At 36.7% G+C, this 21366-nt stretch overlaps 1 protein-coding gene across 1 annotated transcript in view; it reads right to left on the bottom strand.

The window, feature by feature from the left end:
* The window catches only part of LOC137931223 (neurotrimin-like), a 90902-nt gene extending 69858 nt beyond the window's left edge, over window positions 1–21044 (bottom strand). Inside the window, exons 1-4 of the mRNA XM_068774633.1 lie at window positions 20749–21044; window positions 18889–18910; window positions 18735–18843; window positions 10107–10213 (exon numbers count right to left, since the gene is read on the bottom strand). Of these exons, the coding sequence (XP_068630734.1) occupies window positions 10107–10213; window positions 18735–18843; window positions 18889–18910; window positions 20749–21044 (534 nt within the window). The remainder of the gene's footprint in view (window positions 1–10106; window positions 10214–18734; window positions 18844–18888; window positions 18911–20748) is intronic.
* Between the last annotated feature and the right edge of the window lie 322 nt (window positions 21045–21366).

The following is a 21366-nucleotide window of genomic DNA, read 5'->3' as shown; positions in this document are numbered from 1 at the left end:
GGGAATAAACAAAAATCAGATTAGTCGAGTAAATATCTTACTCTGCTGAACGAGAGAAGTTTTGAGACATTAGAAACTAAATTTATTCAAAACATTACATGATAAGAAGAAATAATAACAATGCCTGCCAGGTTAATTTATCTTTAATTTATCTCTGCAATAATTGTTTTTAATATAAAATAAAGAAAAATATAAAATTTTATACACCAGGTAAAAAAAAAATTGGAAAATTTCTTTTCAATTTTTGATTACAAAATGAAATCTCTTGACTAGACATCCAGTCTACGTGCAAACGTAATAGACTTGTCTTTAACCGAATACGCCCACATTCCGGCGTCAATAGGGGATCTAGTAACAGACGAGATGCCCGGGCAGATTTCCCCCGGGAGTCCTGTTGGTTGAAAGCGTCACGGAGCAATTGGTAAAGACGCGGGAAAACGGTCGGCATGTGGCAATTTTCGCTTCATAAAAATATGAGCCATTCTTTATATCTGTGAATTAGTAGTATTGGCACAGGTGAAACTAAAATTTATATTGCAATAAAGTGCAATTTAGAGTGACACAAGATGGACGCCATAATTGCAACTAGCCTATGGGGGAGAACTGTATCCAATAGTGAAAGTACTATGGCTGAAATGAGGACCATGATGATCGTGGTGGTGATTGTGGTGGTGATAATGGTGATGTATCTTATAAGATTGCATCATGGATTGAAAATGTTGCAATAAAACATATGACAATAGAAGACTGCATCTTACTAAATCGCTGTGTCCCTCTTGCAAAGGCCTTAACAAAATGATGACGAGCTGTTTTAGTGAAATCCTATTATATGATTTATTTGAAACAGATTCTGGTACATCCTGGAGATGGCAATATGGAGTAGGGATACGGAGTGATCACACGAACAGTAATTCCAAGAACAGGACATCGTTGGGGATCATAAAGAATGTACAAGATACCAATGAGTTAAATAATAATAGACGAATTCAATTTGAATAGTAAAAACAAAGGCACGCTAATGTCTGTGGAATATAGATTACCCTTGGAGCCTTATTGACTTGGTTTCATCAGACCAGAGAGTAGGCGATCGTTCACGTGGTCTTTATTCTACGAAGTTATTCGTTTGTTTGCAAGAGGTATTGCCAAATAACTAACTTCTACTACTTCAGACTTCTTAGTAAGTCTGTCTTTGCTGTGCGTAACATTTTCCTTCACTGGACACGGTTCTGGCCCAAATGTTCACAGGGCACGAGGTTTCATAGAATATCTGATAGGTTTAAACTCTAGTAGTGTCCCTCTTGTGTCTGTGACCCAGTGGTGGACCATACCTTGGTGAACATTATTACGAAATGTCCGTATTTGCAAATGGAAAAATGAAAATGTGAAGTAGACCTGGAGGTAAGAATAAAAAGTAGCAGTTGTAACAATTTTTAAAACATTTTTAAAAAATAATTAAGAAAGTACTAGATAAAAACAAAACAAAATAAAAAATTAAATGTAAGGTCCCAATAGAAATTACGCTAAAAATTTTAAGATTGAATTAAATTGTGATACTAAAAGAATGCATCGCAGGAAAAGAAGCGATATATGAAAGCATTGTAAATGAAAGAAAAAAATATACAAGAGAACAAATAATAAACTCATTTTCCTTGATTCTTTTAAGAAATGCTATGAGAATTGATCATGATTCTAAGTTATCTTATATTTATTCTGAAGTATTTCGGACATATAAATAGGTCCTTGATATTGTAACTTTAACAGTTACGGAAAGAGAACAAAGTTTGAGAAATGTTGTTTTCAACATGTTGAAATGTTGTTGCTCACGGTTGCTTTAACTAAAAGAAACTCGACGATGTGAAGAAATACATTGAGATATCGGTTTTACAATAAACACCAAATAGACTGTGACTCGTAGCAGCTAAGAATAGATAAAGTTCGCGGTACGTGGGGCGAGTCGGACTTGCAATAGTGTGCGGCCAGGTGCGGATCTGCTTTTTTTAACGATCGCTAAACAAACGTGCAGAACAAAACTCTATATCTGTTAGACTAAAATTGACATTGCTCCTGTTATTCTATTTATATCCTTAAATTATTATGAATTATTATGTGACAATTAATTTAAAATAAAAATATCAAAAATCTAAAAATAAGTGATTTGACGGTGGCAGTTGTGTAATTCGCATTGTTCAGCGGGCTGGCGGGCGGTGCACTTTGTTGCACGACTACCGCTGCATGTGGAAGTGGCTAAATATTGGTCCTTTTCTTACTTAGGATGGCCTTCCGCAAGGTAACGCCTGATTCCATTAAATACATAAAAATATATTTCTTCCTAACAATACTTTTGTGGATACAACAAAAATGATGTGTTTTAATTATAATAACTAAATACTCGGAGCTAAGTTAGGATTCAGAAAAAATAATGAATATGAATAAAATCAAAATTGTCAGATTTATTAGTATATCTCAGAATACTAACCTATGTCCAGACGTCAGAAAATACAATATACTTATCTGATTTTAACTGAAATCTTGAAATTCGGAAAGAATTCTCTAAGTTTTTATATCAAGTTTTGTCATTGACGCTTTACCATGCTTATGGTAAAAAGCGTTGAATGCACTTAGTTTAAACCACTTTACTGGTACTAATATCAAAGTATCTTTTAGAAGCCTTGACTTGAACTTTTGCTTTTATTTTTCTAGGACTTACAAGCCACCAAAGTTTTAAGTTGCATTAGAAGACGCTCAATGGAGTAACTGGACAGGTACTTCAAGATGATTTCGGTTGTTAATATAAGTACAGCATTGCGGCAATAGTGCCGAAACGCCTTAGTTCTTCTTGGCTTAGACTTAATCTAAAGTTGACTAAGTAATCTGTTTATCTAAGGTAAATCTCCTAGGTATACTCTTGCCGAGTCTAACTTCTCTTGGTCGCCACTCTTGATGTTTTTGCCCCAACACCGTTGGTTGCTCGAGAAATTGTTCTAGCTACGTCGGTGGCCTTGATTCTTCTAAGAATCTCTTCATTTTAGATTCGGTCTCGCAGCTACGCTCCGAGCGTAGCCTTTTCTAAGAATCTATATTCCACAGACATTAGCGTCAGTGCCTTTGTTTTTAAAATCACATTTAACGTTTTCGAAATTTTTTTGGATCACGATTTTACATAAATAACTTAAATTCTAACTTAAATCGCGAATTATTTAAAACGAAATTGAAGTCTACTATTTTTTCTTTGGTATCCTCTCTATTTTAACGAGTCCCTAACAATGTTCAGTTTTTAAAAATACGGTTAGTGTGACCACTTCCTAATCCCGACTCCATATTGGTATACTCAGGTTGTGCGCTAGTATCTGTGCGGCGGTTGCCGTATTCGCAACATCGATGAACATTGCGATCGCATCTTGAGTCTCGTCCGTGCAATACACGCACGAGTTCGTGTGATGTGATATTGCTACCACCGCTTGGTAGACACTGTTGTACACCCCAAGGATGTTTGTTTTCCGAGCATAGCCTTCTGAACTGCTCTCTGGGTGATCATAAATCTCCTTACAGTGCTCATTGCAAAGTACCATGAAATCCATAATTTATCATCGGCAACACATAGCAGATTGGTTTCTACAATAAAACGTATAGACGTGTAAAAATAAATTCTTTTACTATCATAGCTAATAATAACAATAGAAAATAGTTTTTATTTTTATATTGTATAGAAGACCCCGGTGACCCTCTTTTCTTGATGAGCCATTACTTGCGTGGCGCGTGGGCGGCGCAGGAATCTTTTTAACCAGTAATAACTCAATACTTTTTGTTCGAATAAAAGATCGATATTTATAGAATAAAGTTGAATACCAAATTCGATTCAAAAGTATTTTGTTATGTGTAATACGAGTATATTATTATTATGAGAAAATGTGAAGCAGTGGTAGTCTAGCGGTAGAGGACTGAAATTTGCAATCGTATGTCGCGGGTTCCGTTCCCGAGATACAATGGAATCAGGCGCCACCTTGCGGAAGTCCAACCTAAGTAAGAAAAGGACCAATATTTATCCACTTCCGCACATGCATGATTTGATTTAACGGTGGTAGTTGTGTGATTCGCACTGTTTGCCGCAAACGCATTTCTCAGTGGGCTGGCGGGCGGTGCACTTTGTTGCACGACTACCACTGCATGTGCGGAAGTGGCTAAATATTGGTCCTTTTCTTACCCGAGATACAATCTTACATAATTAACTTTATTTTTTATTTAGTAGTTTCGGATTTGCAATGGGCGTCTACTGTCTTCGATCAGTTTATATTGCCGGTGATGACTTGCGGATCCGATACGTGGTCGCTTTTAGTGGGCTTTATAAAAAGGCTCAAGGTCACCCAAAGTGCACTGAAAGAACCATGTTTGGAGTTTAGCTGCGAGATTGGATCAGAAATGAACAGATCCGTAGAAGGTTAGGGATGAGAATAATTGCTCGTATTAATTTAATGGAATAAGGCGTTACCTCGCGGAAGTCCATCCTAAGTAAGAAAAGGACCAATATTTAGCCACTTCCGCACATGCACAGAGACTCTGTGTTTGGCACTAATCAGTGTAACATAACTCCTGAAGATGCCCCGTGGAGGGGTGAAACACGTGTTGAGTAATTTGGCGGTGGCGGTGGTGTGATTTGCATTGTTTGCCGCATGCGCATTTGTCAGCTGGCGGGCGGTGCATTTTGTTGCACGACTACCACTGTATGTGCGGAAGTAACTAAATATTGGTCCTTTTCTTGCTCGTATTGAATGACAGTTTGCGTCCCACATAGCTCGTGCAACTGTTGGGGCTGAAAGGTTTCTTGTCGACGACCAAGAAACGGTAGATGCAGCGTGAGAATGCCCATCTAAGTTAACAACATAGTTAAGGTCGCCGAAAGTCGCTTAAAGCGGGCAGACCGGTCATCGATCTTTGGGGGTAGAATATGCCTTACGTCTACCATCGAAGAAGAATGTTAATGCACAGCTAATTCGAAATGACATAAATTTCAGCCATAAAACATATTCGTAATGTTATTAACAAAACAGATCGGTCATGCGGATGAAACGTGATTACCAATTATTATAAAAGAATCATTATTTATCCACGTGGTCATAAATGACATCTGTCGTATGTCATTTTCATTTTATAATTGCCAATTCAAATGCTTTACAATATAATAAAAATTTGAATATTTTTGTTACACAGTTCACAAAGTTTTTATATGTATATATTTAATCATCATCACCATTATTTTAGACGTAGAATGTCCATTACAGGACATAGGACTGCCTGTAGATTATTTTCGGAAGCGAAAAGCATCCAGTACAGTAGTATTTTCAGCAATTAATACAAATAGGCTTCCCTAATATATTTCCTGAAGGACCAACTGGAAAATGCTTATATAGCGTCTTTTGACCTTCTTCTTTACCTTTTCGGTGGACCTCCTACGTTGTGTTTGCCGTTCTGTTGTCATCAATCCAGATCGCTTAGTTCTTTTACTTAAAGTTATGAAAAAAGATATTTTGAAAATAAAAGTCGTGTTGAAAGTTGTCGAATTTTAACGCATTTGTCTGTTTGTTATGAACTTTAAAATTTATCAATGGAAAAAATTATCACTATTCACTATTTCTGTCACTACTGGAATGCTGTCGCATTCTTCCACGAGGCAGTAATACGATATAGCGTATAGTTTTGTATAAACCATTGAAGTCGACTTGTCTGTGTAAGGCACGCTTCGAACAAAGAAAACACTTGAGACGAGACCCAGTCGAGAGGATTTCGGAGAAACAATTATTTTCCCAAATCGCTCCGCGCGTTCAATTCAGTGAGAATATAATAACACGAGAGCCATCTCGAGTTAATTCGGAGGTATACTCTATTAGTCTTACAATTGTTTTTATTGCTTTGAACAACTCGCGCGTTCTGAGAGAATTAGAGGAGTGTTCGCAGATAAGAAAATTGTATTATATCTCCCACTCGAGAACTTGCCGCTGAATTGTTATCGCTATTCCTAATTCGTCTAGATGCGATGTAAACTCTACTGTAGAGATAAAGAAAAACATTCATCAATATTCAGTTTTAATTTTAGATATAAAGATTTTTAGAAGAAGAGAGGATTTACTATCCTAACTGAAATGAAAGAAGTGAAGTTATGGTGTTAACCACATATCTGTTCCATATGGAACACCATAAATTGTCTATTACCAGAATTAAATGGCCATAATTATTTCGATAGTCGTGTACGCCATATATCTAGCTTACTGTGACGTTTTTCAACGTGGTGCACTTTAGGCGTTACTTGAAATACTTTGTCTGTCAACAAGACGTTCATTGTTTCTTTGTGTAAACTGCATCATCGGGACTCGTGGGTCAGTCTTTCCTGGATCGAACTATAACTGCCGCTGAAATGGATTTTGCAGATTCTGTGTGTTTGAGGTGGCAGAAGGCAGAGGGTACCTAGCTAAGACATCTTTTAAGGTAGCGAAATTCGACGGATTCCAGATGAGCCTTGGCTCGATTTACTAAAATTTCGTCGGATTGAAAGGCCGTAGAGCTCTTATATGTTACATAGAGTGATTAAACACAAGAGCCTTTACGAGGGTACCTCGACTGGGTCGTTTGCGGTAGATAGTACTATTTTACCGTCTTGGCCCAAAGACGACGAGTGGACCTTGGCTTTGGTTATAACTCGTCGATAACACGATGATTTCCAATAAGGCTGAAATGGCTGACCCGTTGCTATTGCTTACTAGTATTAGTACCACCATGTCCGAAAGCGTTAGCGCTGGGAGAAGAACCAGAAAAACTCTAGCTATGCTTCTATCTAGTATATCTAATAGAATCAAGTGCTACCTCGCGGAAGTCCATCGTAACTATTGTCTATTCTATTGTTTCTGAAGATGTTAATGCTGTTAGCCCTAAGGCTTTTACAGCTTCATCGGTACTGAGTTCACGGAGCGGAAGGGTCCGTGACCTAGATATCATCGTAACTATGAAAGGGACTAATATATAGCTACTTCTGATATGCTATCTATTATGATCGAGGGTTTGCGTCTCTTATGATTTATGAGCCGGGATCACTTTCACTGTTAGATTATCGAATGGCGACGACGACGGTGTGCAATGCACGTGGCTTGTCACTATCGTCGCGTTGTCCGGAAAATCGAGTATGTATTTCGGTCTCACAGGGTATGTATATCCTAGATGGCAGCACCTACAGCTAGCGGATTAGTGTATGGGCGATGACATATGCAGCTTCAAGTGTAACAGCTACAATACTGTTGTGCATTGACTAATAAAATAGAAAGAGATGTACAATTATCGGTCCTATCGTATTCCGTGCTTTCTTATATACAACCTTTGAAGCGATTGAAAAGATTTTGAAAATATTCGTTTGGATCTTGGAGAAATTATTATTGAAACTGGTATTGGAAGGTTATCTAACAAAATTATATCCGTGATTAAGTAAGAAAAGGACCAATATTTAGCCACTTCCGCACATGCAGTGGTAGTCGTGCAACAAAGTGCACTGCTCGCCAGCCCGCTGATAAATGCGCTGAGATTGACTCTGTGTTTGGCACTAATCGGTGTGACATATCTCCTGAAGATGCCCCGTGGAGGGGTGAAACACGTGTTGAGTAATTTGGCGGTGGCGGTTGTGTGATTCGCATTGTTTGCCGCATACGCATTTATCAGCGGGCTGGAGGGCGGTGCATTTTATTGCACGACTACCACTGCATGTGCGGAAGTGGCTAAATATTGGTCATTTTCTTACTTAGGATGGACTTCCGCGAGGTAACGCCTGATTCCATTAAATATATTCGTGATATCGATAAACTGATGTTATATATATAAAAATACATTACTCAGTCTGTTACTCTGATATTTAATATATTAGTATTACAATATTACAACAATGAAATGTATTATTTAATACGAAAATTTTCGTATCGAATAACCGATATAGAGAATAACGTAAGATAACATAAACGAAACCGTAAAAGGCGATATAATTTGTCGCGACACATCCATCGACGATAAATAGTTCGCACTGCGACCTACGTATAAAAGCGGAGAAAAAAAAACTCGTAAATATCCGAAAATATCACACGTAGCTTTGGAGCGGGGATAAGGAAGTGTTCACATATTTTTTGACGACCGATTCCTTTTTTGTTCTCGAATATTCGGATTGAATGGTACTAGAAGGAGAACAAAAAGTTATACATGCATTAGATATGTGGAGTTGGAGAAGATTGTTGCGAAAATCATAAATACAACATAGCTAGGGCAGAGCAACATCTCTCGGCATTTAATATCAACTTATTTTAGTCGTCGGATGTCCATTGCTGGTATTAGGACCCCTCCTTTGGATTTCAAATAAGAAGAAAAAGCTAAGAAGAGCTTGTAAAAGAAGCAGCTTGTACCTAGTGCTTTCTGACAGCATTATAAGCATTAACAAGTTCATATACTCTTCTTTTAGATTGAGGTTCTACGCCATTCGTGGATATTGCCCGCCTTCGATCGTCGGTCGGTGCAGTCATCGATTTTATTACAGTGTATATATTTTATATAGAGGTACAAGAGGCGATCTTATCGCTCAATGCGATCTCTACCAGACAACCTTTGGATGGAGGCGAGAGATATGAAGGAGAGTATACACACACATATATATACATATATACGTGAAAAATGTTTAATCTAAATACGAATAAACAACAAATGCTACACAGTATCTTATTTAAGAAGCCAAGGAAATGCTCTTTTACCATCTTTTTAAATGCTGACAGCGATTAAGCGCATCTTATTGGTTCTGGTAATTCATTCCATATGGGTCTAAATACAATTGTAGGCAAATTAATAATAGATGGAAATGTACTAACCGCATAAATAGATAATAATTATGTGACTTTTACACAAAAAAAATTCTTGTTTATTTTTTATTTTTATGTTTTCAAAATTTCCAATGTTTTACATCTCACATAGCTAAGGACAGGACTACATAGGATATAATCCGTTAAAATTTAGTTTTATATCACGGCTTATAAGAGAGGTGACATTGAAAGTTTTTTGAATAGGAAAATAAATCTAATAATAAACTTATTTACGCGACGTAATGACGTTGACACATAATTTTAAAGTCGCTGCCATTCTCTGAAAATAATTAAAAAAAAAAACAGAAAAATGAATACTAGAAAAGATTATTACAGAGTTCTTTTTTTGAATTGTAAGCTATTTTTAATTTTAGCTTTGATATAAGACTCTCAGTGTCACAAATGTATAACAAATTAGCTTAGAGGTCAGTTTTATTTAATCAACATGTGAAGAGAGTAGTGAAGAGAGCTGTGTTCGGAGCCTCATTGCGAGATTTAATCAGAAATGATAAGATCCTTATTGAAATCAGGATCAAAGACGTAGCTGGAAGAACACGTTTGTCCCAACCGACAGCTGTCGCGACCACGCGCCGATAGAGGTCGCGTAGACATGCCCCCCATTATCGACGACATAGTCAAGAGTAATTGCTGAATACAGGCAGCATAACACATTTAATCGTGGTTATGGTTGGGGAAGACCTATGCCTTATTTGCAGTCAGCACAAGTTGCCTTTTTTATATAATGGTCCACGCTATTAGAGACCTCTCGTACTCCTATCTTATTTGGGACAGAGTTTTTATTCACCTTTTATTTTTTTTTCACATCTTTTTATTCTTATGCTCTTCTGTCATTCCTATCAAGATCATTCTTTCCTCTTATTTATATCCACAATTTTTGTTTCATTCTTTTTCATACTAATTTCCGTTCATTCATTCGCCTCGTTCCTCAAATATCACAGAATTATTATATTAGTGCATCTGTTTATGATATTTTATATTTTCGTCCTCTTTATAATACGCTATTTATTACTATTTAGCAGAGATAACAATTTAATTCTAATCTACCTCATGTTAATTGGTCATTCACCCGAACTGTTTTTGTTTTATTTATTTTTGTGACATCCCTCACTATCCTATTACAGACTCCCATTAGTGAGGCGATTGGTTCCTCCCTTATCTTTTTACTTAACTAGCTTTCGAAGTCGTATCGAAGTCCTCTGGCAGAAGTTGGCTTACCTTATAAGTGCCCAGGTGTTCGACGACGCAGGGCAGGCTGGCATCTCTGCCCAGCGCCACCGTTACGTTGGGTATTGGCTCAGCGAATCGTGGCTCTTCCGTCAGTACTGAAAACAATTGAACAATTAGAGGTGAAGAAAAAACAACGTTAATCTTTCCACTAGAGAGTCCAAATTTCTTTGTTCAAGTCTTATGTCGAATTATTTAGAATATTAACTATGGAGCATTGTAAGATAAAGGTATTGGCTCATACCGTCTTAGTGGGAGAGTGACGCTATCGTTGGCAACATGACTTGCGTTATTTTGGTCTCTACTGGTGTCGCAATATAATATAGCTTAACAATATCTTAAGAAACGCTCGGTGCGGACGTTGTTGTCAAAATATGCTTACACCATTAACTTGGTCAAAAGTTATACGCTTCTTACAATTAGTTCTAGGGGAATCACAGTAGGTATAATGCAACGAACAGGCAAATAGTGTTTATTGAAAGTAATTCAGAAATCATTATTTATAAATCGAAAATTTCTAATGTCAAATCAACTGTTTTTTCATTTTATTTTATATCTAATGAGGTTGTTTTTTTATAATCCGATATTATTTTTTTTAGAAGTGGCCAGTTCAAAAATGAAATTTAAAAATTAAATTTATAATTAGAGTACAGAACTCCTTAAAACATTCCTTGCCATGTGGGGCGTATAAAACCCCCGCTGCACTTTTCAGTTCAGGCCATTTGCAGTTGTCATTGAAAAACAAAGGATTTTAAACAAATGAATTGTAGGGTCGAATATAGATAACTAATATTAAAATTTATAACTTACTTTTTCTCGCTGATTATAGTTTTGCAGTATTGATAAAGTGTAAAGCAAACGTCTTAAATTACTTTTTATTTTTTAAAGTGTGATTCGTATACGCCCTTATGCGGCTTGAATGGAATATTTTCAAAAATTTTCAAAAATTTCCGTGGCTTGGAACGTGTTAATAATGATTTCATGTGGAAATAACAATTTTTGTGGAATATTTTTTTTCAGACAGCAATATAGTCACGGTAGGCTTCGAATAATTTTGGTGATGAAGCTACATTTCGTGCATTTACAACTGGTTGAACTAGTTCAAACGTATATCTTATCTCAGAGCACATTCGTGTAATGTTTTAATGTAATATTTTAAGGTTTAATTTTGTATTACATTATTAAATCTATTTAATAATATTTATTTCACATATAAATATATGAGAAAGAAAATCAATTATAATAACATAAATCAAATACAGACGGTGTTATCATTCGCAATAGCATAGCAATTACTTACAGGCAAACGTCGTATGGAGAGAGAAGAAAGACAAGTAGCGCGTAGTCGACATGTAAATTGTATGATGTAGATTACGATGTAATAAATAATTTTAAATGTCATAGAAATAGAGTCAGATAGAGAGTCTAAAAATAGTGACGTCAGCACTGTGACGTCATTAACATTATTTCGATGTGTACGAATTTTTGGATAGTTTTCTCCAAAGCAAAATTAGCTTTCAAAATGGGCATTCTGGAGAAGATTGAGCGGTATTTTCCACCAGGATAGCTCATGTATGCTGCACTAGTTCGATCATGTGAACAATACAGTAACTATTTGTGGGACGGATCAGTGAAGTGCCATCTCTAAGTCTTTGGGCTCCATACAGAGACGAGCCCAGGGGCTTATTGGTAACGATGGTTTGGTGAACGCTAAGCTTCAGAGTTTAGAACATCGGCGAAAAGTTGCCAGTTTATTGGTATTCTACAAACTTCATTTTGGAGAGTGTGCTTCGGCGTTACATGAGTAAGAAAAGGACCAATATTTAGCCACTTCCGCACATGCAGTGGTAGTCATGCAACAAAGTGCACCGCCCGCCAGCCCGCTGATAATTGCGCATGCGGCAAACAATGCGAATTACCCACCACCACCACCGTTTAATCACTAAAGACGTGTTTCGTCCCTCCACGGGGCATCTTCAGGAGTTATGTTATACCGATTAGTGCCAAACACAGAGTTTGACTCTGTGTTTGGCTTTACGACATCCCTTAATATGTGCAATAAGTATTTTGATACTGCTTTTATAATGCAACAGCCAAGGTACGTAACAAGCTAGCTATAACTTGGGAGTCTTCAGTCAAGAGTGAATAGGTATCTTCTAGGCAAGCATCAACCGTCAAATCGCTTAACACGAGGTACGATAGAAGTCAAACGCTTTTCATATAGTTGATAAAAAGAAAGAAATAAATTGGAATAACTTCTGGTCACAGGAAAAGTTCATGGAACGAGGCCACATGGTCACAGACGCATGCACGGCTCGGATCAGATCTAAACCATGATATGATACCACGCTTCAACCTCAATACCACATAAGCTGAAGTAACGCACTGTTGTAGACTGGTCCAGGTGACATAAAATTGTACGTGACAAATTTTCCAAAAATAGTCATGATTTTCAGTAGTGAGGAATACAATACATAGGGGAGGAAAATAAGGAAATAAATTTTAAGATAGGAAAGTTAATAAATTATTTTCCGAAGACCATTAAATGATTGTTCGAATTAAGAACAACGATTTAATTAAAATATTAACATTTATTCATTAAACATCTGAAACTAAAGAGCGGTATATTTTTTTCGTTTTCTCTTCAATAAAGTTATTGTTATCACAGAACCGGCCAGTAAGGTTTTTGTTCGAGATATTTCCATTTCTTATTTAAATACACTGAAATTCGAAGAGAGACCTATTGGTCTGTTATAAAATACCAGTAAAAGGTCCTCAACTTGCAAAAGGTTTATTTATTCAACGAAATATTCGTTCTTTTTAGACAGACAATCTGGATTGTTGTTGTTTTTCTTTCAGTTGAAAGTCAGCTTGAAGGCGCTCAACAGGGCATATAGAAGGTTGTGCTTGGGATTTTACTTTGACATCGAACCCGGAGTTCCAGATGGGCAAGTGGAAGTAATACTGGGTAAGCTTAACTCTTAAGGTTCTAGAGTAGAGACTACAGATTTGCGCGTGTATAAGGGACTATGTTATTACGTCTTCGAAAGATGCTGGATTCAGGCTGCTCCCAACGACTGAAAAGGTGATGACGAGGAAGCGATTTTACAATGTGGTCATCAACATCCATAGACTCCCACTGCAAGGCATAGGTCTTCCATAAAAAAAATCACTATTGCAAGTTTTACGTTGTCTTGACTACTTTATGACCAAAAAGTAGTGAAACTATCATTTAAAATCCTAGGCATTAGAAAAAAGTATTTTTACCCAGGTTGGTAGGTGTGGTATGGTGTCTATGACATTTCCCAAGTGTTCATTTATCTAAAGTTGGAATATCATTTGTCTCAGACCAACTGTTTCTAAAGATGTTTTTTGTCTCAAATACGTCAAGTTACAAAATCACTCAAAAGCTCGAGCTATGTCGTATCGCAAATCGCTGTATCGCTTAATTTGGATCCGTGCAACTTCTGGCTGTTCAGAAAATTCAAAAGGCTAATACGGGGACGCCGTTTTGACTCGGTTGAGGAGATAAAGACCGATTTGAAGGTCTCGAAGGCTATACTGGAAAAATACTGTTTTGAAAACTGTAAAAAGCATTGGAAAAAGTATGTTTTATCGGATCGGAATGGTTATTTTGAAGGGGATGGAATTGAAAAATAATATAGAATTTACATTTTATAAAGAAAGTCGTCTTACTTTTTGATCACAGTAAATATGTCGTCGGAACACAACGCGGTCACTCTTTCCTATGTATTATGTTAAGAGGTACATAGAATTCTCAGACACATTACACCTAGGTTTGGAAGCTGTCGATCGCAAAGTGTTTACTCCGAGGAGCAGAGCGGGGGAGAGCTAAAGGAGCAGGCGCTCAGCGCACGCCGCGACTCAGACAAAGACGTCGTGTCTCGCGCTCAAGACGCAGATTAATATCTCAAATCGAGCGTCAAATCGAAAGTTAGCGAGTGTTCGCGGCTTTGGGCGGGCGGGCGGTCGGGCGGGCGAGCTTTATTAAGCAAGTTCGCGAAGTCGGGATTAAGTCGCTAAGTAATGGGCCGCTTTGTAAAGGATACCTTTGTTAATGATACCAGACGTCTGACTTCAACTTTTTTTTCGAAACGTATAACAGGACGGTAATTGTTATCTAACCGGAGTTACGTCGACTTCATAATAAAGTTATTCCAATTTGTAATATATTAAAAATAATTAAATTCAAGAATGTATTTAAAGGAAAAATATTGGTCCAAGGAGGTGGTGCACACTCTCAGCAGGCGTCCTTACTCTGTGGAGAATATCTCGAAACAGAGAAGCACCCTGTACCAAAGAATTTCTCATAAATCAAGGTTACGGTATATAGGCAGATGCGGGTTTAAAAACGCTCATCATCCACTGGGTTCAGGGTTAAATATTCCTTAGCAATCATGTCGCTTGATTATTTTGATTTCATTTATATTTAGTAAAGTATATATGTGCGTGTGTTGTTAAACCTTTAAAATATTTTTTGCGGAGTTACTTCTTGTTTCTTCTCCACAAGCTTAACATTGCGAAGCAGTGTAGTGTCAAAATTAAAATAGTGTAAAAAAAGTTGACGATCAAAAAAAGTCCTGTTAAAAGTTCTTTTTAATAAATTAAGACCAATAAGATTCGCTAAATCGCTGCCAGCATTTAAAAAATGGTAAAAGAGCACTTCCTTGGTCTCTAAAATAGAATATTGTGTAGCATTTGTTATTTATTCGTATTTATGTAATGTCTTTTCCACGTAAATATATATATATGTTTATGTGTATATATGTATATATATATGTAAGTATTTTTGTATATATGTATGTATAGAAATATATGTATGTATACCTTGAACTGCTCTCTCCTTTGTCTGGTAGAGATCACCTCGAGCGATAAGACCGCCTCTTGTACCTCTTTATAATTTTTTTCTTTTTTATTATTTAAAAAAGCATAAATAAACAGTTTTCTGTACAACAAAAATTGTATTGATATCAATGGTATAACCTTTAAAAGATTGCAGAAGGAAAAATAGACGAATATTTCTTTGCTAACATCTCAAGGACAGTATATATTGGTTAATACTGCTTTTGTGATTTGCTACAAAAATATAAAAATCGGATCATTATTATGTACAAACAAATTACGTGAAAACGAATTAATTACTCCGTGATTCATTTCAAAGCCGCCCGCGGCTACAACGCGAAGTTTGTATTAAAATGTTGTTCATATTTTTTAATGTCCGACTTCATTTTTTTCGGTAAATCGACGAAGAAATTTCTCCAAAGAACCATTCAAAGTACACCGACCATTGTTGCTTCGCGGTGAATTGATATCGCCCAAAGTTATTTCGGAGTTCTGAGATCCTATTTACAATTTTTAATGACTAATGAGCCGTGAAATGAAAGATTGAAATAAAAAACAACCGAAGAGAAACTTGTATTAGATATTTTACATAATAATTACAATATTCATAAATGATGTAATTTATTTTTTATTTACTATCGTTCCCTCAAGATTGTCCCATTTATTTTCACTTTAAATAATAACTAACTTTAAATAATTTAACGATTTGCGGCAGCATTAAGATCAGATTCAAACTAAAGAAACATATGACTTCCTCTCATTCACTTACAAGTTGGTGCGTTGGTCGTGTCACGGTTTATACAGACTACTTCCAATAGAAATTGGAAGTTCCTGTGGGAGATCTATGTCCAGTACTGGACATGTAACTCACAGCGCAGCGGTCAGGCGACGTGATGTCATTCTTAGTTCGCGCCAGAAACCGCTTGCGCCTCGGCCACTTGATGAAACTAAACTTGACACTAATTTTAAAGGGGATACCACAAGCTATTGAGAAAGCTATGCTCCAGATTTTACAGACGAAACTAACAGTCAAAACCCAGCGGATTGAAAAGTTGCAGTGACAATGGACAAGCCACATATTGCCAAACAGATGACTGCTGGAACCGTCAGCTTCTGAATTGGCAAACACAAAGTAGCACAAGGTGAACGATTTTCCTTGTTAAAGTCATAATTCTTGACGTTGTCACATGTTCAAATTGACGTGTAAATCAAGAACAAACGAGAAATCAGTTCCATTAATTTATATAAAAAATACATGTTTTTACTTTAAAACACAAAGTAACATTTATATTGTTAAGCACGGTTACAAACTGGCTGATCAAAAGTGAGCCATTTTCGTGGCGGAACAATTTTATGCGAAAAGTAAATATGAAGGTTATTTAAACGCTGCGAAACCGAGCTTTTCTGTGACATCGACTCGCGGGCATTCTGCGCCGAAATTAATACGATATTTATTTTGTATCCATCATATTATTCCATGCGTACGCTTGGCTCTAATTGCATTTAGTTCTGCTTATTTATTGATGCTGAATGAAATTATTAATGACTGAATTTAAAGAATAAAACATATTGCTACATGAGTTATTGCAACAGTTCGAAAACATGTTCATATTATTTTTAAATCAAAATGTTAAATCTTTTTTAATAACACTACAAAAGCGGTAATGACGTAAATAAGTGATGATAAAATAATATAATGAACATATTTACACTCGTAAATATAAAGCATTATAGTTCACAAGTCTAAAAGCTTTTAAATGTAAAGTTCATTTGCCTGTAACAGGCTTCAAAGCTTTTTACCTATTTGCAATCACTGTAAATGAAGTAAACTCTCTGAAATTTTTGAATTTTTTTTTCTAGTCGTCAGGCCAATGACATCTGGCAGTACAATGTCTAGATGAACATATCATTCATTTATTTCTATGTCCCCAAGATAGGGCATAGGGCGTCCACAGTACGTCGCCATCTCGAGGGATCGGTCTGGTTATGTACTATTTCAGTTTCTTCAATCGTTTGGTTTCGGGTAAGCGAGTGATAAACCTACTATACCCTGGTCTGCTGGTGGGGATGCCACCTTGGGGCCTGTGGGCATGCTCGGTTTTATATCGGGTTGCCTCACTAGTGAGTTATTTCTGTTTTAAGGCGCAGAAGATTCGTCTCTTGTCCTGCATTCTTAGCTCAGCTGCACCTCAAGGTGGCGGCGGTGGTGCAGCAGTTCCCAGGAAAGACGACGAGGACCTGAGGTGACTCGAACTGGCCAGGGCTCTGCTTTAAACTAAGTGTTCCGCCACTAACAAGGCAGATGATTTCTTGGCATTTTATAGGTAATGCTATTCACACGTATAGCCATTCCCACCAAGATCGTACCCTGACCCCCCCCCCACCTTACAGGCACAGATAGTAAGCAATAATTTAAGTATTATTATTATGTCATTTATAAGTACCGATAATTTTTTTTTTGTTACGATGTACCTGACATTAATTGAAAACAAATAAGCTATACATTTTTCCCACTAGGTGGACTTTATTCTCTTTATAGGCTATATTAATTTGCTTTAACCTTTTATGCTACTGCGGTGTTTATAAAGCCACTTTTTTAAATATTTAGAATGTTTATTTTTTTATATTGTTAATCGATCTTTGACTTACTTCGATGTAATTCAAGACTATTGAACGAGAAATCAATTGTTTTCATTGTATATTAATCTAGAGTAATCAAAACTTAAAAATGGAATTACTTTAAGTTAAAGCACTCTGCTTAAGCTACACTTTGAATCGACTTCCACCGCGAACGACAGACGGAGGTTGTTCGAACGCCGCGAGATGTGTGAAGCGAAATTTCATTACGCTAAGTTCGAAAACCTTCAAAATATTGTCTTCATTAAGCCTTCTCCCCTTTGAGGCTCGTTTTATTTGAAAAGTTTTCTTGTAATTTCGAAAAGTTAGTTAGCCCATAAACAGTTTTATTTGTGATGTTCATCGCTTCGTAGCCTGATGAGAAATCAATGTTTCGTCTGTAACGAGAACAGCGGATAGACGTAATACCCTTACGAATTTTCCTTCTACCCTCAAAGTTTAAATTGCGTACATAAAGATTTAATAAAGAAATATATGGTACGTTTTATTTATTTAGATACACCAGCAGTACACACATAAGTTAAAAGTACATTCAAATATAACCGTAGAAATAGTGGTTCTGTTAGTGTTCCTTCATAGGTGACACGACATTAGAAGTTTACTTTATACAACATTGTAGAACGATCAGACCACATCGAATCTCTAAAAAAAAGGATTGAAGATAAACGTGATCACACGTAAGAGGAAGCATCTGGCTTGCGATTTTAGACACCAAGAGAGTTCTTAATTTGAAAATGTTACTTTCAGCGCGAATTCTTTAAATTAAAATTAAAAATCTGTCATGGATACAATGAATTATTCAAGTTAAATTTACGACTTTATAGTTTTTTCTTTCATTACTTTCGATCAACAAGCAGTAGAGAACATAGTCTTGTGACTATAGGTCGCGGTTCGATGTTAAATAAATAACACTGCATTGATTAAAAAAAATTCTTGCTGCAAGTAAACAAGTTTTCAGAGTATGGGCAGCAGAGTTCTCTGCATACCATATTAAAATACTGAGATCGCCAACCGGCTAGTCAAATGTATGATTATGGTATATTCCGCCGTAGACGTCTTTGGGAAAGGCATATGCCTCGCAGTAGGCTTTTATGGGCGGAATCGATGACTTGCTCTTACCTTGACAGATGATAGTAACAATCTGTATGATGCTGATAGTGAAGCTCTTGTACGACCCCCGTCGAAAGCTCATGGTCACATCAGCTCCTTGGCACCAGTCCTCTACATCCTATCATCAAACGCTTTTCCTTCGCAGCTGGGTAAACGAATTCACCGGCACTGTCATGTCAATGTATCTGTAACAAAGGAGAATTATTAGTGAGGTCACTAATAACGGTTGATCGTAATATAAACATACATGTATATATATATATATATATATATATATATATATATATATATATATATTGTATGTAGTAGTTAATAAGATGTGTATATTAAAATTACCCCGTATTTTACTAGAAATGTACATTGGATTTCCAATTTCAAAGGCGAACTTAACAGATATATAAATGTGTTAGACAAATAAAATAAAAGTTACAAAATTATACAATAATTATCGTTTTATATAATATCTATATCGTAATTATCTTATGTAGATTTATATTTTTTATTTAGTCCACCTTTGACCACCAACTCGCCTGGTCGAAGATGAAGCTCTAAAGGTGTTCAGTCAGACGACCTTGGAACCGGTCATATTGGAAATTTAGAAGAAAGTCTTATCTCCAGCATTATCATACCAGCCATCAGATGTCCTGTGGCTGAAATAATGACGACGATGATTAAATTACAAATAGACATCTATAAATATTTCTTTTTTATTTAATGGAATCAGGTGTCACCTCGCGGAAGTCCATCCTAAGTAAGAAAAGGACCAATATTTAGCCACTTCCGCACATGCAGTGGTATACTGTACTGTATACTGATAAATGCTTATCAGTTTTTCAGCTAGCATTTATCAGCGGGCTGGCGGGCGGTGCATTTCATTGCACGACTAACACTGCATGTGCGGAAGTGGCTAAATATTGGTCCTTTTCTTTCATAAATATTTCTGATTGAACAATTAAAGAATCTCACACAAGACATACACACAAGAGATATCTACTGACTTGTATCACTTGACTAAGATTTATTTTTCTTATTTAACAATTCTATCTTATCTTTTGTTCGTAATAATTCTATTCTATTTTAAATTATTCGTTTACTATTCCTGTCTCGTAATGTACAGTAAATAGATAAGATATTCTAAATTCACGAGTTCGGAAATCAATCCGTGTGAAATTTATCGCATGGGAACGTTGCTTAAGATATCGTGTGTTCGGAGGCAAGTAACATGCAGCTCTAGTGAGGGTAAAGCGTCTACCTACCAAGCTAAATCGGTCCACTGCAGTCTCCCAATCAATACCGTCTACTCGTACAGTTATTTGACATGTTATATACAGTAATATTTAGATATAGCTAATATCATCTATGTTAAATATGTGAGAACGGCCATTTCAGATCAACGAAATAATCTCACAGTTAAAAAATCTTACAATTAAATTTAAATAAACATAACATTTTGCCTAATTTGATAATGGTATGATTGTAACCCGCTCCATCTGACTTTATACACTATCAAATTATGCACTTTGAAATTTTAAAAAACAAAGCAAAATTTATGTAATAATGTGTATATATATATGTGTGTCTTTAGAGTATGGAGTTTTTACCAATTAGTTATTAACAATTAGCCAATATAATACGTCAGACACGACAGTGTTTTATGATTTTATAGAATTTTTGTCACACAATTTTTTCTTATGCGTAAATACAGCTACATTTTATACATATTAACAATACAATTTGGAAGTTTTACTTAATAATATATTAGTTGGTACATTATTTTATTTCAAGTCGCTGTCCAAGCGCTACAGACCATTAAATGTCTGCAGTAGATTTTTTCTTGAAAAACTCCGGTAAGTTGAACGAAGGAATATTAAGGTTTTCACATAAGGTCACGAGGTTACGTCTTTTGGATTCGAATCGGAAGCAGTGTCCGAGTAAGTGATGAAAAATCTGTACTGTGGAGTCGTCACATGGGCAAGTCTCATTATCGATTATTTTAAAACAGTGCAGGTACTACTTGCAGTACCCTTGCCCGCTTAGTAGTTGTGTCAGATGGAAAGATGTCTTGATGAGTTTTCGCAGTTTGTTTATATCGGTGAGTTTCAAAAGGAGTCCTATGGTACGTCGACCCGGAGCCGAGCTCTCGTATCTAGCCTGCCAAATGCGGTTGTGTTCAGCGCGGAATGCGCTCTTCACGAAACTCATTGGGAAGTAGACATAAGCCGGTGGAGAGTGCATTGCGGCAGCGCTCTTTGCTGCCAAGTCGGCTGCCTCGTTACCGACGCCGCCTGTGTGGCTTTTGACCCAGGTAATGTGTAACATAGCTGATGCGAATGCCTGTATCAGAGTGTAAATTTGTGTGACGATGGGGTGGGTGTTGCTTCTATACTGTATTGCGGCGATGGCCGATTGTGAGTCCGTGTGAATAATTGTGTATGTGTTCGGGTGTGTTGAACTGGCCCACGAGCAGGCTTTCAAAATTGCGAGGAGCTCGGCTTGAAAGATCGAGAAAAACGAGTGAAGGTCCTTGAATAGTGACCACGAGGCGGTAGGCTTCCCCTAAGTATAACGTTGACATAGTTGAGATCGGGAGGAGTAGCTGTATGTGGACAGTGCGACACCGGTCATTGTGAAGATCTTTGGG

This window comes from Battus philenor, unplaced genomic scaffold (assembly GCF_028537555.1).
Source record: "Battus philenor isolate CCGP_79_NKW_IND1 unplaced genomic scaffold, ilBatPhil1.0.hap1 SCAF_7, whole genome shotgun sequence".
In the NCBI taxonomy this organism is placed as follows: domain Eukaryota; kingdom Metazoa; phylum Arthropoda; class Insecta; order Lepidoptera; family Papilionidae; genus Battus; species Battus philenor.
The sequence above is the reverse complement of the archived record's forward strand: the minus strand, read 5'-3'. Positions and strand labels throughout refer to the sequence as shown.